The sequence below is a fragment of the Eleutherodactylus coqui genome, chromosome 4, assembly GCF_035609145.1.
Source record: "Eleutherodactylus coqui strain aEleCoq1 chromosome 4, aEleCoq1.hap1, whole genome shotgun sequence".
NCBI lineage: Eukaryota > Metazoa > Chordata > Amphibia > Anura > Eleutherodactylidae > Eleutherodactylus > Eleutherodactylus coqui.
Window position 1 is genome coordinate 70,911,979 of NC_089840.1, and position 15,884 is coordinate 70,927,862.

The 15,884-nt window shown below is 46.1% G+C and overlaps 1 protein-coding gene across 1 annotated transcript in view; it reads left to right on the top strand.

The window, feature by feature from the left end:
* The first annotated feature begins 925 nt into the window (after positions 1-925).
* Positions 926-15,884, top strand: part of METTL16 (methyltransferase 16, RNA N6-adenosine) — an 80,228-nt gene continuing 65,269 nt past the window's right edge. The window contains exons 1-3 of the mRNA XM_066599630.1: positions 926-1,012; positions 3,157-3,291; positions 5,173-5,372. Of these exons, the coding sequence (XP_066455727.1) occupies positions 3,164-3,291; positions 5,173-5,372 (328 nt within the window). The 5' untranslated portion in view covers positions 926-1,012; positions 3,157-3,163. The remainder of the gene's footprint in view (positions 1,013-3,156; positions 3,292-5,172; positions 5,373-15,884) is intronic.

Consider the following 15,884-nt stretch of genomic DNA (forward strand, 5'->3'; position numbering starts at 1 on the left):
TGAAAAATTCCACATGAATTCCGCCTCTAAAATCTTTGCCGCGTTTTTTCACAAATCCAATTGCGTAATTTGCCTTGTCAAGGAGCAAAATCTGTGCGCAGAATTCCAATGCGGAAAATCTCATTTCCATGGGCTTCCGCATCAAGAAGTGAAATGTCACTTCTTTTTCGTTTCCGTGTTGAAAATATGGATTTTGATGTGGATTTTAGGGTGGGAATTCCCGTGTAATTTTTCCGCATGTGAACACCCTCTTTGCGGACGCCCACACGATGCTAAATCCACATCGCAAAATGACAATCCGGACTCCCCTCATAACCCATCGCAGAAATCCGAAGCAGCGCCTTGAATTTCTGCTGCAGATTTGGATTTCACAATGTCGCCGATCCCCCACGGATCGCCCCACGCGTGCATATTTTTTATCAGTGACATTGATTTCAAATCCATGTGTGCGAAAATCCACACCTTATTCCATAGGGCGCAGATTCCCATTGAAGTCAATGAAATGCTAAAATGCCGCAGATTAACACGGAATCTACGCATAAAGATGTCCGAACCGCCAGAAAGAAACGTGCTGCTACTACAAAGTGAGGTGTAGCACGTCTTTCCTTGAGGCCTCAACATATCAAATTCCAAATGTCCTAAATTCACTTTTCAGCAATTAAATATTTAAAATGTATTAAACCTTGAAGATACAAAAAAAATGGGGTCCTACATGGAACATAAATATTAGTGTTTACACATAGAATTCCATTTTATTTCTGACCAATCAGTGAGACAGAAGCGAAGCCACTAATGACACTGCTTCAGTATGACATTGCTTACTGGAAGGATATGTAGATAAATCAATTTGCTGATGCAACATCCGAAAAACGCGATATGAGAAAGTTTGTCCCAAACTTCACACTGTACAGTACCTTCTCGGTCACGTGATGGATCGAGCTGCAAGTGTTTAGAGCCGCACGTGAGGCAGGCAGAGCAGAGAGCAGACACCGGAGAGAACTAGACGAGTCATGTGAGTGTGTAACGTCACCGCTGCACTAGAAACCGACGTCTCCGGCGGGCAGACTCGGTGCGACACTGATAGTTCACATCTGTACCCCCCCCCCCATGTATAATAGTAGTACAGTCCAAAAGTGGCGCAAATGCCCATAAAGCAGCCAATCAGAGTCCGACTTTCATTTCAGCGCAGGTTAGACCATGACAACAGTGATGTGACTGGTTGCTAGGGGCAACTGCTGGCTTCACTGTACTAGTTCTTCTTCATAGGGCGCCATGTGCTGCAAGAGGAGCTGCTACCCTACAAAAGTGTCATGTGTCAGTGTTTATTATGGCGCCCCACCGCTTCCCTAACTGGAGTGGGAGTTGTATTAACCGTTGTCCCTCTGGTTCTGGGCGCTATTTTTGGTTTTCCAAGATGGCGTCCGCAATCTTCTGACTACCTAACGGTACGTTCACACATAGCGGATTATGGTGGAGATCTGCGCCATGTGAACATACCCCGAGACCTCATTCACATAGGCATATGCGATTCTGGTCAATGATGAGCGCACCATTTTCACGTGTATTTGGCACGGAGGCTCATTTTTTACGTCCGTGTTACATCCATATTCATTGCTTTCTTCATGTGCGCAAAAAAAAAAAAACTAATGCAAGAAGGCCCAAGAAATGTCAGATTTTCACCCGCTGTCTCCTGGCATCATGGGGGGAAAAAAAAAGAAAAAACAGTGAATATTCGTGCAACTCCATATTTGCGGCAGTTTTATACGATTCCGCAGACTTTAATGGGCAATTTCGATCTGTGCCCAAAATAGGACATACTGTGATTTTTTTTTTTTGCGGATGTAATACGGGCAGCGTATACTGCCATTGAACGCAGTACAACACAGTCGGGAAAAAAAAGTATACGTAAAAATACACATATAGTGGAAAATGGTGATTTTTTTTCATGAACCAAGACGGCATGTGAATGTGGCCTTAGGCCTCATGTCCAGGAGTAAATTAATATTTAAAATCCGCAGCGTTTTTCCCGCACGCTGATCCGCACCCCATAGGGATGCATTAGACACTCGCAGGTAGTTAAATACGTGCGGATGTCATTTTTCCCCTCAGGCGCGGATCCGCGTGCGGGAAAAAATCTGGACATGCTCCATTTTAGTGCGGGTCTCCCACGGGAACGGCTCCCGCAGGCTTCTATTGAAGCCGTCCGGATTTGCGGAACACCCGTACCATAATTAGACGCACCTGTCCTGGACGCTGCAGGTCTCCCTTCCTTCCCGGCCGGATCTCCTTTCTTCGGCCCGGCGGATGTGCCCGGCTCATGCGCACGGCACGCAGCTGGCGTGCCGAGCAAATCCGCCAGGCCCAAAGAAAGAAGATCCGGCCGGGAAGGAAGGAAGAACCACAGCGTCCGGAGAGGTGAGTTTATTCTTATCTTTTGGCCTCATGTCCGCGGGGCAGGAGGGACCCGCTACGGATTCTCCATGAAGAATCCGCGGCGGGCCTGATTTTCCCCATGGACATGAGGCCTAAGGCACATTGTGCCTGTTTAGTCTGGGACACTTGCTGTTCTCTGATTGGCCAGTGCTGATCACATGAGCAGCCACGGCCAATTAGTGCAGCGATAGTTTAATACACTACTGGCGCACAGGGTGCGTTAGTGGTCAGAAGAGTTCAATAGCCATCTTTGAAGACCACAAATGAGCCCCGTAAGTGGTGGATCTGAGGGACAAAAGTGCAGAGGACCAACAGCAATGATAAAAGGTTCCCTGGACACAATTGTATCCTGGAATCCTCATGTGGCTATGATCAGGAGAGGCATAAGCTTCTGTCTGGGATTTTAATGGAATTCTGCAATGGAGCCTCCCAATGTCGATGTGAGCAAAGCCTAACCTGAGCATATGTGTGAGTGTAACAATAGGAGCCATTTGTATTTTAACCTCCCCCATCATCAATCAGACAGCATATTTACTCTCTGATTGTCACATATGGGTTTTTCCCAGAAAAAGAGTGAATTGATGAGGACTAGGTCATCTAATCACTCCTCTACAATGTGTAATCCCCGCAGATGCTGCAGTTATTGCTGATCTCTGCATTGTGATACATAATACATGTATATAGATTTATAATGTAAATGTATTTTGTACTCTGTCATTTCAGATAAGGAATGGCCCTTAATAAATCCATGCACCCAAGGAACCGCTACAAGGATAAACCTCCTGACTTTGCCTACTTGGCTTCCAAATATCCTGAATTTAAACAGCATGTCAACGTCGGCCTCTCTGGAAGACTTGGGTATGTGCATTCCTTCTCATGCCTACTTAATTTGATGCAAGAAAGAAGAGTTTACTTCTGGCAATGACTGTATTCACAAGTAATACTGCGTATGGACGATGTAATAAAAACCAGCAGTATTGTAATATAAATCTGAAACCTATACATACTGCGTTTCCCCGAAAATAAGACACTTTTTGCCCCAAAAGAGGTACAGTGTCTTATTTTTGGGGAGAAGGGGGCCTTATACTTACCTCAGCCCCCGTCCTGCGCCCTCCCATTGAAACAGTGGCAAGGGGCAGAGAAGAGAAGGGGGAGTTTAGTAGTCAAGCTCCCTCCCAATTCCCTTCTCCGGACGCTGTTATTGGCTTCCATAGGAGTCTAAGGCAGCGGCTGTAGTCTGACCAGGAACATAATTCCAGGACTATCCTTCCTGCCCAGGGTAAAAGCGCCCAGCCGGGCGCTTTTACGCCGCGGGAATACACCTGTGTGATCTGATGCATTGGAATCTATTGCATCAGATGGTAGCATATATCGGCCGGCCGTGAAAACGCTGGCTGGTAAATGCTTGTGTGAATAAGCCCTCGGGCTGTATTGCAGATAGAACTTTGGTTATAGTCTTGTCTTAAAGCTAATATTCTTGGCTTTCCAACAATCTTCAGTACGGCCTGAGATATTGCTATTTGAAGTCAGAGTTTCATATACCTGCAGCCCTCCCTTCTATTTTCAATCTTTATATTTGAGATTTGTTTTTGACAAAAAAAAACATATTAATCGGATCTCGCAGGACCGAGTATAACAAGTAGCACCTGAAATGATTAAAATAGCGTAACATTCAGAAACCTTACACGCCGGAGCAAGACCATTGTGTCAAATGAAATCTAGGCCTGTCTTATCACATGGTTTGTCTTAAGAGCACGTAGGCAACAAATGATTGTACCATGTCGCTGCAGGCCTATCACTGCAGAGAGAGAAAAAAGAGAGAATGTGTTGGTCACTGCTCCATGATAGAAATAGGGGTGGGGGAGGAAATAGGGGGATTCCTAGTTCAGATGTAGACAAGTACATTTTGTAGGTAAAATAAGGAAGGGAAGAATAAACATTTGCCTAAGGATGGGGTATAAGGGTGTAACAGGAGTACAAGATGGGAACGAGTAGAACCACTCCATAGTTGGTCCTCCAAAAGTTTCGGATCTAGGCGTAATGTCACCGCAAGCTTCCCACTGTCCAAGAAATCTGCATTTATGCAAACGGGGTCTCAAAGTCGCAGCCCTCACGTCTAAGGCCTCATGTCCACCAGGCAGGTCGGATTCCTTGGGCAGGAACCCACAGCGGAATCCCACCCTCTCGGCAGCGGCTCTTCTGCATCCCGGCTGGGTCTTCTTTCTTTTGCATGGCGGATGTGTTCTGGCGCACATGCGCAGAAGGAGTTTTTATTTTTCAAACTCCTGCTTTCCCACGGGATCCGTGGCACTTCTGCAGTGGCAACTGCGGGTGGCCAGCGGATCAGACTGCTTCCATTGACTTCAAAATGGAGCATGCTGCAATTTTGTTTTCCAGGATGAAAAGGTCCGCAAAACAAATCCGCATGCTTTAATTATTTTGCGGGTGCCCATGATTCCCTATTGGCAACTTGATTTGCGGGTGTCTCGTGCGGCTTCCGCAAATCACACCCACCCGTGAACATGAGCCCTAACCGTATTTCTACAGCCTGTATCTTGTGCTGCATTTTAGATAGCTTATATCCAAAGCTCAAAGAATCTTGTTTTTAAATCAAGTCCAAATGGAGAGTTCCATCAGAAATATAGCCTGAGATATCGCAAGTAGAATTTGAAAGAGGAAGTTCATGTGAGTTTTTGGGTGCAAATGTATGTATTTTTTTTATCTTTCCCCCAAATCTAGCTTGAATTTCAAGGACCCGGGAGCTGTCCGTGAATTGACCTGCACCCTACTGAAGGAAGACTTTGGTTTGACCATTGACATACCCCTGGAAAGACTCATTCCCACAGTGCCACTTAGGCTGAATTATATTCACTGGGTGGAAGATCTCATCAACTTCCACGATTCTGACAAAACAACCATCCGACGAGGGATTGACATAGGTAATACAGTACTTAGGTTGAAATTACAATTAGTCTCCTGGTATTTAAATAAATTGTCTAGGAATGGCATTAAATGGTGTCCATGAGTGCAGCCTTTGGAAACCCATCCTACTATGGAAAAACTCATATGCAGATTGGAGGGGAACTCTGAGAGGGCGGAGCCTAACTTTCCAGAGGCTGCACTGACAGGAGACAATTTATGCCATTCCTGGACAACCCCTTTAAGAATTGAACAGCTTTGCAATTGGTAAACAACAAGTCATACTCTATTAGATGATCACTGCAGGTGATACGGGTCATTTTGGGGGCTTTGCTCACTATTCCAGAGACTGGATCATCTTGTGTTCCTTTGACCTATGTATAGTGACTCTCATTCATGTCTCTTCCTGCTGTGCCATCTACACGGAGTTGCTGATGCTTCTACTTGCCCACCATCTGCTGCAAGAGAGGAAACTGCAGATCTATGTTGCTTTTGTTGAGTCGACAGTTGTTTCTAATTGATGATTAGCTGCACTAACGTGTTTGCTGGATCAGAATATGCCTGCATGCAAATGTTTGGATTGTTTTTCTACATTAAGCTTTAATGTTCTCTGATAGTTGTCAGAATTTCATGTCATTATATTACCAGGCCTGCTGTTTTGTGACACCGGTTTAAAAAAACAAAAAGATCTAAATTTGTAATATAACATTGTCAAAGTAACAACTAAACATTACTTTGATAGGACGGATGATAATAAAAGAACTGTGTTCTTCAGAATCATAAAAAGGGGTTATTCAGGTTTTTAAAACTGATGGTCTATCCCAGAGGTGTAACTTGAAGCTTCTGGTCCTCAATGCAAAACCTGTAACAGGGTCCCAAACTATATTACTTTATTCATACTACTAGGCTTACTATATGGGAAATATGGGCCTTATGGGCCCCCTAAGGCTCCTGGGCCCGGAAGCAAATGCATCCCCTATGGTTACGCCCCCGGTCTATCCTTAGGATGGGCCATCGACATTTGATTGGTGTGAGTCTGAATCTCCATACCCCTACTGATCAGCTGTCTAACCCCACTGATCTAATATAGGTGCCCTATCCTAAGCATAAGCCATCACATTTGAAAACCTGGATAACTGTTTTAAGGTCGCAACCAGTTTTGGCCTTGAGGACAAGGGCAATTTTTTTTTTTTTGTCTTTTTTATTGTTGCATTCCAGGAGACTTTATTATTTATTTATTTATTTTGGTGGTTAAACAAACAGCATTATGCTTGATAAATAACAACAAGCGTTTATATTATGTGTCTAATACATTTCTGTACATGGCAAATCTGGAAGCCATTGTTAGGCCTCCAGCCCCAATAGTAATGCATTGGCACCCTACAGTTGCATTGCGTTGGGAGTTGAAGGGGGGCAGTATCCTCCCTCTGTCTAACAATTTAGATGCCATAGTTTCTGTTGACAACGGCTTCTAAGGGCTCAACGGATTGAGATTAGGGCTAGCTCCGATCCTGGACTTTGCAGCAAAGTGTTAAGGATTAAGTAGGAGAGTCCGTAAAGTTAGAAGGAAGGAAGCCGGTGGGGACAAGTGAGGGGAGGAAGCCAGTGGGGACAAGTGGGGGGAAGAGGGGAGGAAGCCGGTGGGGACAAGTAGGGGGAAGAAGGAAGGAAGCCGGTGGGGACAAGTGGGGGGAGGAAGGAAGGAAGCCGGTGGGGACAAGTGGGGGGAGGAAGGAAGGAAGCCGGTGGGGACAAGTGGGGGGAGGAAGGAAGGAAGCCGGTGGGGACAAGCGGGGGGGAGGAAGGAAGGAAGCCGGTGGGGACAAGCGGGGGGGAGGAAGGAAGGAAGCCGGTGGGGACAAGCGAGCGGGGGGAGGAAGGAAGGAAGCCGGTGGGGACAAGCGAGCGGGGGGAGGAAGGAAGGAAGCCGGTGGGGACAAGCGAGCGGGGGGAGGAAGGAAGGAAGCCGGTGGGGACAAGCGAGCGGGGGGAGGAAGGAAGGAAGCCGGTGGGGACAAGCGAGCGGGGGGAGGAAGGAAGGAAGCCGGTGGGGACAAGCGAGCGGGGGGAGGAAGGAAGGAAGCCGGTGGGGACAAGCGAGCGGGGGGAGGAAGGAAGGAAGCCGGTGGGGACAAGCGAGCGGGGGGAGGAAGGAAGGAAGCCGGTGGGGACAAGCGGGGGGGAGGAAGGAAGGAAGCCGGTGGGGACAAGCGAGCGGGGGGAGGAAGGAAGGAATCCGGTGGGGACAAGCGAGCGGGGGGAGGAAGGAAGGAAGCCGGTGGGGACAAGCGAGCGGGGGGAGGAAGGAAGGAAGCCGGTGGGGACAAGCGAGCGGGGGGAGGAAGGAAGGAAGCCGGTGGGGACAAGCGAGCGGGGGGAGGAAGGAAGGAAGCCGGTGGGGACAAGCGAGCGGGGGGAGGAAGGAAGGAAGCCGGTGGGGACAAGCGAGCGGGGGGAGGAAGGAAGGAAGCCGGTGGGGACAAGCGAGCGGGGGGAGGAAGGAAGGAAGCCGGTGGGGACAAGCGAGCGGGGGGAGGAAGGAAGGAAGCCGGTGGGGACAAGCGAGCGGGGGGAGGAAGGAAGGAAGCCGGTGGGGACAAGCGAGCGGGGGGAGGAAGGAAGGAAGCCGGTGGGGACAAGCGAGCGGAGGGAGGAAGGAAGGAAGCCGGTGGGGACAAGCGAGCGGGGGGAGGAAGGAAGGAAGCCGGTGGGGACAAGCGGGGGGAGGAAGGAAGGAAGCCGGTGGGGACAAGCGGGGGGAGGAAGGAAGGAAGCCGGTGGGGACAAGCGGGGGGAGGAAGGAAGGAAGCCGGTGGGGACAAGCGGGGGAAGGAAGGAAGGAAGCCGGTGGGGACAAGCGGGGGGAGGGAGGGAGGAAGGAAGCCGGTGATGAGCTTTGGGAGGCCTTCAAGTAATGACAGAGAGGGTTCAGGAGGGCCTCTTTCTCTCAGCCTCTATGCACTTAGAAAATGGGACTGATCGCTGTGCTGCAAGAGAATGATTCATTCTGAGTGTATCTTCCATGTCTTTCAGCTTGTGTAGATCGAAGGGATGTTTTTTTTTACCAGGAGAAGCATTATTTATAACCAAAGATGTAGAGTAGTTCTAGCAAAACCTGCTTCTGCTTCTTTCCTCCTGCCATACAAGCCCAACATTCAGCTTAACAAGTAGCAGTAATAATGTAGTTTCACCAGCACTGGGAGAACACAACTAGTACTTAATATTAGTGACTCACAAAGGAAGCCCGATGGAGAGATAATGGCGTCCTCTTCTAGTGTTTAGGAGGGGAGGCAAAATGCAGCAGTCAATTGGGGGGATGCAAGCCTTATGGGCCAGTCCTCTTAAAACTGACCTAAGGTAACAAACTTAAGGTCAGCTTTTAGGATGGCTGTTGGGTGTCGGAGTATTTCCCCTCCAGCACACCGCTAGTGCCTGCAGTGCAAAAAGAAGCCACCTCTTCAGTCAGCAGCCACACAGCAAGTGCAAGTCTTGGAAACATGGCGGCAGCCTTTATATTATTGGACCAAACTCCATGTGGCTGGACAGGCACAGTAGACAGCCGGGATGTTTGGTGAGAGGGAGTCATCTACAGACACAAACAGGACTGATTGCATTTGCTGGGAATAGCTACAGTAGTCTAGAAACACGGCACAGCCAGGATCAAGATGGCAGCAGCTGTGGAGTCGCAAGGCCTTTCCATCAGTCGGTAAGCTTTGGAAAAATAGAAGTGTTCTTGTATCCACTGATGATGGATAGTCACTGAGGTTCAAAGGAACAGATGAAAATCTATTACAGGGCATGATAGTGCGGGTATAATGCAGGATTACTGAGCATTCCCAGGGAGCTCGGTCACTACACATCCACTCAATAACACCATGCCCCCTCTCTGCATTCACTTCCATGGGATTTTTGTGCCATTTTGTAGAACTGGCTTATATTTACGCCCAAGCTTTTGTTGCTGATTGTGTTCCCAACAGCCAAATCCCGATCTTACGAACAACCTTGGGTCCCGGTGCCATCATTGAGACCACATTGGTTCAGGGCGCAAACCTACCATCACCATGGCAACCAATCATGTACAGGAAAAATTTGTTGAAGCAACAACTTTTACTGAGTTCTAAGTTGTAAAAAACATCCTTTCTCTTCTCTTGTGTCCGGTCAGAGTGCGATTTGGAGGGGGGAGAGAAGCTTTTACACCTACATTTAAGTGGAATTCGTTTTTAACACTTTTCTGCCCGCCTCACATAAATGAATAGGCTAATTACGCACTGCACTGTTCCATGTGCTCTATTGGACGGCATTGCTCACTCCTGTGCACAGTACCACTGGCTGGCTTGGGAAGTTATGCCATCAAACTACTAGTGTGATAGTGAAGGAAAATATAATTTCATTCTCTGCAGAACTCCTGGAGAGAGCACTCCTAATAAACTAAAACGGAGGCCCTGTATTTGTAGCGCTATATTGGAGTCATATGTTATACAATGTACACATATTTGACCGCTTTGAGATGCTCCGAGCCCCGAAAGCGGCGGAGAGGTGTGTGTGTGTGTGTGTGTGTGTGTGTGTGTGTAAAGCCCTTCCCCGAACATCACTGCAGGGGTAGCCGGCAGCCCATTGCTTTCAGTGAGGCTACCGGCAACAACCGCTGTCCCATTGAAAGCAATTGGCACGGAGCTTTGTTCATGCGTTTTTCTGCGTTTTGCGCAACATGCATGCGTGCAAAACAACGCTCGTGTGAACGAGGCCTAAGGCTACGTTGGTGTTATTGTATCTTGACGTCTCCGGAAGCTATGGCTGTGACAGGGCTTCAATGGAGGAACGCCTCTGTCACACTCCTAGCTCTCGATAGGCTGCCAGTACCTCTCCTGTGCCCCCCTCCTTCCTCAGTGCCCCCCTTCTCCTGCTGTGCCCTCTCCTGTGTCCCCACCTTGCTCAGTGTCCACCCCCTCCCCCCTTCTCCTGCTGTGCCTCCTCGTATGTGCTGTCTGTCCCCCTTCTACCACTATCGGGCGTCCCCCAGTCAGCTGTCTATTTCCATCTTCCTGCGTAGCCGGGTATAGCCCCAGTTTCCCCCCGTTTTTTTTTTTTTTTTAACTGATCCACTTTTCCTAAAATCGGAAATCGGCAAAACAGAAGTGAAATGGAAAGTATTCCTTCCAATTTAATTTTTTTTGGAGTATTTACACAACAGATATGTTAAAAAAAAACAAGATAAAATTCTTTTTGCTTATCTGTTTTTAAGCATTTAAAGCAAATGTTTTCTTGTGCAGCCTACTGGACGATTGGAGCTTTTTCTTCTTCCCTTAGGATACCTGCATGGTGGTGGTGGTAGCTCTGCAATAAATGTGGCTCAGATCTCATCAGCAACATCATCAACTGTGAAAATCTCCATACAGATGTCACCCGTGGTCAGATGTGAGCCTAAAAGTCCAGCATTGCAAGGCAGTAGTGCTAACCACTGAGCCACCATGCTTTCTCTTTCTTCTCTGCTGGAGGAGAATGGGAAAAACAAAGAGAACACAGGAAGGCCATGTAGATGTTGCCTTTGGTCAAATTTGAACCTAGGACCACAGCGTTGCAAGATGACGTTGATGATGACTGAGCCATCAAGCTTGTTATGCCTTCTCTTTTTCCTCATACTCCTTCTTCCTCCTCAAGAGGAGAAGGAGAAGAAGAAAGTGAAGTGGGAGGAGGAACAGGAGAATAAGATCTCCTATTCCTCCTCTTCCCTCCTACATCGTCTTCATGCAAGAAAAAAAAGCAATGGAACCGCAAAATGGAAAGGGCCCTTTTTTATATACATAAGTATATCTGTGTGTATAATATTTGTTGGTTTTTTTTTTACGTATTTTTTTTTTCCTCCAGAGCGATAGATGTCTTATGCACGTATTAACATCCCAGAAAGTCAAAGTAAGCAAAACAGATTGTCAGGCAGGGCAGCTCTGCATCTGGTGAGAGTTAATGTGCTGTGTCTTTTATCATTGCGTGCTGCTTCCATTTCCCGTGATCCCCGCACTATTTTAGAGCATACGGAGTGCGAGGAGCACACAGCGCTGTGTATTGATTTGCATAATCTTGCAGTCTTTCCTGCTGTACAGTATTAGATAGAGCATTTGGCTCCTAAACCTCCCAAATCACAGTTCAGTGCCTGTGCCGAGGCAATGAAATCAGTCACGGAAGGGGCAGTGCCCCCCTTTAGCACAAGCAGCCATGTGTGAAAAGTATCCAGGTTGTGCGTCTGTGGAGAACGCCTGGTTTATGTGACTTCCACCTCTCATCCCATTTGCTGTGTCAGAAATGCGATGTCACCACATCGACTGTGACTGCGAATAAATTAATGAATCGCTGTCAACTAAGAAAATAACTGACTGCACAATTAACAATTCTTATATCATTGATCTGTTGCTCCAGACCACAACTGCTTTTTTTTTATTGACGGAGTTGTGTTCAAACAAGGTCACTGCCAGGGAATGTTTTACAGAAGGAAAAGGCTGATTTTTGTAAAGAATTGTTTTCTATTCTTTTTGTCTGGGACTTCCTTTTTTTTAATTTTTTTCTTCTAGCTTATAGGTAAAAATGTTTTTGCAAAATGTGCCTCACCTGTCTCTATACTACAACTATGATTTGTCTGGGGCAGTGTTTACTTTTTAGATGTGTTTTATAACATTTATTTTTAGTCTTGCGCTTTTTTTTTTTTTAAATCAAAGGTCTAAAATACTTTTTTTGCACTATACTTTTCCTGTATGCTACAGAAATCCCAATGGGAAGATGGAACAATGCCTCGACAGCGCCACCTATTAGAAGGTGGCATTCTTGCAAGTCAATGTCAGACCTTTTAGCAAGCATTGTATCAATGATTGGGGATATAAGCCAAAGTCAGACTCTTCAGAAAGAAAAGATAAACCATGAACAGACTATTTTTGGTTTTTTTGCCCCTCATCGGTGTGCAGTAGGTTGGTGGCATGGCTGGGTGAGAGGCCTTGACATGGGTCAGGAAGGATATGGTCTGGTCTCCCATTTGGGAGAGCAACTAGAAGTGCACTGATGAGGGGCAAAACACCTGAAACAGTCTGTGCATGGTTATCTATTCCTTAATATGACACCCACTCTACACACTTTTTATGGTGTTATTCCCCACTTGTTTTAATAGGGGTTGTCCAAGGCATACAAAGGGCATCCTAAGGCTGGGGTCACACGGGTCGTATTTCTGGCGGAAGTCTTACGGTTCTGCTGCACTAAGCCACGGGCTTTGGAGCGGCTTGGCTGCATGATTTTCTGTTGCGGATGGTGCTCCCATACGGCAAATCTGCCCTGTGTGAACCCAGCCTAAATGGTTCTCCATAGTGTAAAATAATAAAGCAGGCAATACTCTGGTTCAGGTATTCACTGGTTTATTATGGCTCACTTGGTGAGGGGTAATAAATAAATTACCTGAAAGCGCTTTGGAATACGTTGGCGCTATGCACATAATAGGATTTATTTCCTGCACTGAGCAGGGGGTTGGACCATATGACGCTGGAGGTCCCTTCAAATCCTACCATTCTATGATACTCGCTGCTCCCCACTTCCCGCTCATCCCCTGCCGCCGGCTGCTGGGCTCCTTGCTAATGCCAACTTTACAGGCGCAGTCAGCCTGAGCCGTCTCCAAAGAAGCTTCTGCAACTAATGACAGCGCTCAGTGTAATACTAAGCAGGAAACCTTCAAAGAAGATTGTAAAAGTAACTGGGCACATATAACAATATTATGTAGTGATTTGGGAAAACTCTTCATGCAGTGTTACTGTTAGCAGCTGGGAGAGGTAAGAGCTTGTCCTAGCAGTCAGAGTGGAGAGGGGAAAAGCATCCAAGTTATCAGGGGTGGCAGATCACAACAGCTGTACTCTTTATAGTGTTGATAGGGAGGAAAACAAATGCACGCACTCAGAATTGGAGTGAATCACATAGGCTGTGTAGAGAAAGGAAAGCTTCCACAGCAAAAGGGAAGGAATATAAATTCACATACTATCCAGCATCAGTGTCTGTCGACACCATGGGTTATAGAAGGGATGAAGCTGTGCTGATATATGAAAGCTAGTGATGGTAGAAGCATCCTGGACACGGAGACCTCCCATCCGGAGTGTATTACTGGGAGGAAGACGCCAATATGAGCTAGGTTTGAAACTAGAAACAGGTTCTAAACTGCATATCAGAGGGTCTGAAAATGAATCAAGGAAAATAGACTGCAGCCTGAAACGTAGTACAACATATTAATTCCAGCTAACCAATAATATATAATGATCTCCTTCTTGTGCATTATCATTCACTTCTGTTCACAATCATTCATCTCCCCATAAAATTCCAAAAGGAGAGGCGGTCCTAGAAATACTTCTGTAGATGTCCATGTTAGTGTCTATGTGGAAGTATTATAGATAAACACATATAAGTATCACCCCTCCCCACAGTAGTACTGCCTATATTGATGCCAATATAATGTTAGTGCTTATTAAAGAATATCTGAAATTACCTTCTTTGTAGCCTTTCTAGTATTGATCATAACAGAGAAATGGCAGTACACTCCTTTTGTGTCTTGACTTCGAGTGGTCCCCATTATAGAGGTAGCTACATTGTCACATTTCTGCTTCACTTTGTGTTTCTATCTTGCTTTTACACCTTGGCTGTTACATTTGTTCCTGCTTTTTGATTTAGATCAATTTACTCCTCTTTCCTCGGAATTTGGTGCATTAGATTCCCCCGTGATACTTCTTATTTTTGTTTCATGGCTGAAGTCTCCACATAATCCATCTGGCATCAGATTCCTTCCTTCTCCTGCTTGTCTACTTCATTTGGCTCCTTGCCCGCTGCTTCCCACAGCTATTCCTTGCAGGATAGAAATTAAACCGAATGTCAATGTGTGATGAGACTTGATGGGGGTACTACAGCTTACAGACGGCTGCTCCCCCCCTCCGTCCTCTCCTGACCACATCACAAATGTAACTGGGGCACACGTTTCCCCTTATAATACAGCATCATGCAATTGGAAAGCATTTGGTGAATAATTTATAATATTTTACTCATGAGAGAAATGTAATAGTATTGCTATTTTTAAAATTGTCACTTTGTCGGTGAATGTAGAAAAATTTGAGATCCAATGCAGACAAAAAATAAAGCAGTTGCCTGTAGCAACTAATTACATTGTAGCATCTACAGTACTTTTCTAAGGCTCCTTTATCGAATGCAGGCTGCAACACAATTACCGCTAGTTCAATTAAAGGGATTCTGTCACCAGGTTCATAAAGTTTGACTTGTAGACGAGCTCCGAGGCATGGAGGCGGGTTTTTCCTCGCCCCAGACTGATAACACTTTCCCCATTTGTATACAGGGAGAGAGCTTTAACTCTAATATGGGGTAATAATATGTATGTAGATCCGCATCGTCTGCAAATGCAAATCCATGTTAGAGATCCAAGACTGGATAATAGATTTTTTGCTACAGATTATGTAACATTCTGACATATTTCCTGGGTTTATTATGTTATGTGAGCATGCACAAAGGTTAGGCTATCGGTTTAGAGAAGGAATCCGGATGGGGATTTTTTTTGTGTAGGTTCTGTCCTTTTCAATGGGAAATCTATACGCGGAATTCCCGACACAGACGCTGTGTCGTCAAGAAGTGACCTGTTATTTCTTTCCTGCACGCAGATTGGAAAGTGTATACAGAGCGGATTGCCGCCATTGGAGGTAAAGGGATTTCCATCAATCACTTCCATGGCAAATTAATGACAAGATGGAACAGACCGTTAAGGTATACCCTCACTGCAGCGCTCCTGTCCCATCTGATATTGGGCATGGAGAGATACTACTGCTCGCTGGGTGGTACACTTGTCATGGCCGCCATACAACACCCAACGAATGTTGTGCACAGGTCCTTTTAATTAGAATACAATAGCAGTCACTATACAGTTGTCTTGACAATTGTGCCACCTAGCGTACAGTTGTGTTTCCATGTCCGTTATCAGATAGCATGGGAGTTCTTCACTTTTTAGGTATGCTTCAAAATGTGTTTTGATCATGTCAAGCTGACACAGGTTCATGACCTACGGTCCATTCACATGCGTATATTTTCTGTTCTTATTCAATCCATATATGGGTTCTATTCACTTGTTACGCAAAAAGACTGTTGTTTCAATAGCAAAAATGTAAAAATCGCCTCACATTTGCATAAAAATGGTGTCTATACGTGCAAAAGCGATGCAATGTTTTTTTTTTTCCTCCTTCTTTATTCACTCATAGGAAATAATAGGCAAATGTTCTGCAGAATCACAGAGAAATAGCATATTCTGTGATTTTTTTTTTTTTGCGACAGAAGTTGCCCCAGTAAGTATACCCATGCAAATAATTGGTTCTATTACCGTGCAAGTTTTATGCATCTTGCAACACAGGAAAGTTGCACGAGAAAACAAATCCTTAGGCTTCATTCACATGAGTGTATATGAGCCACGCTTTCACGGCCGGCCAATATACGCTGCCCATCTGATGCATTGGTTTACGCCAGCC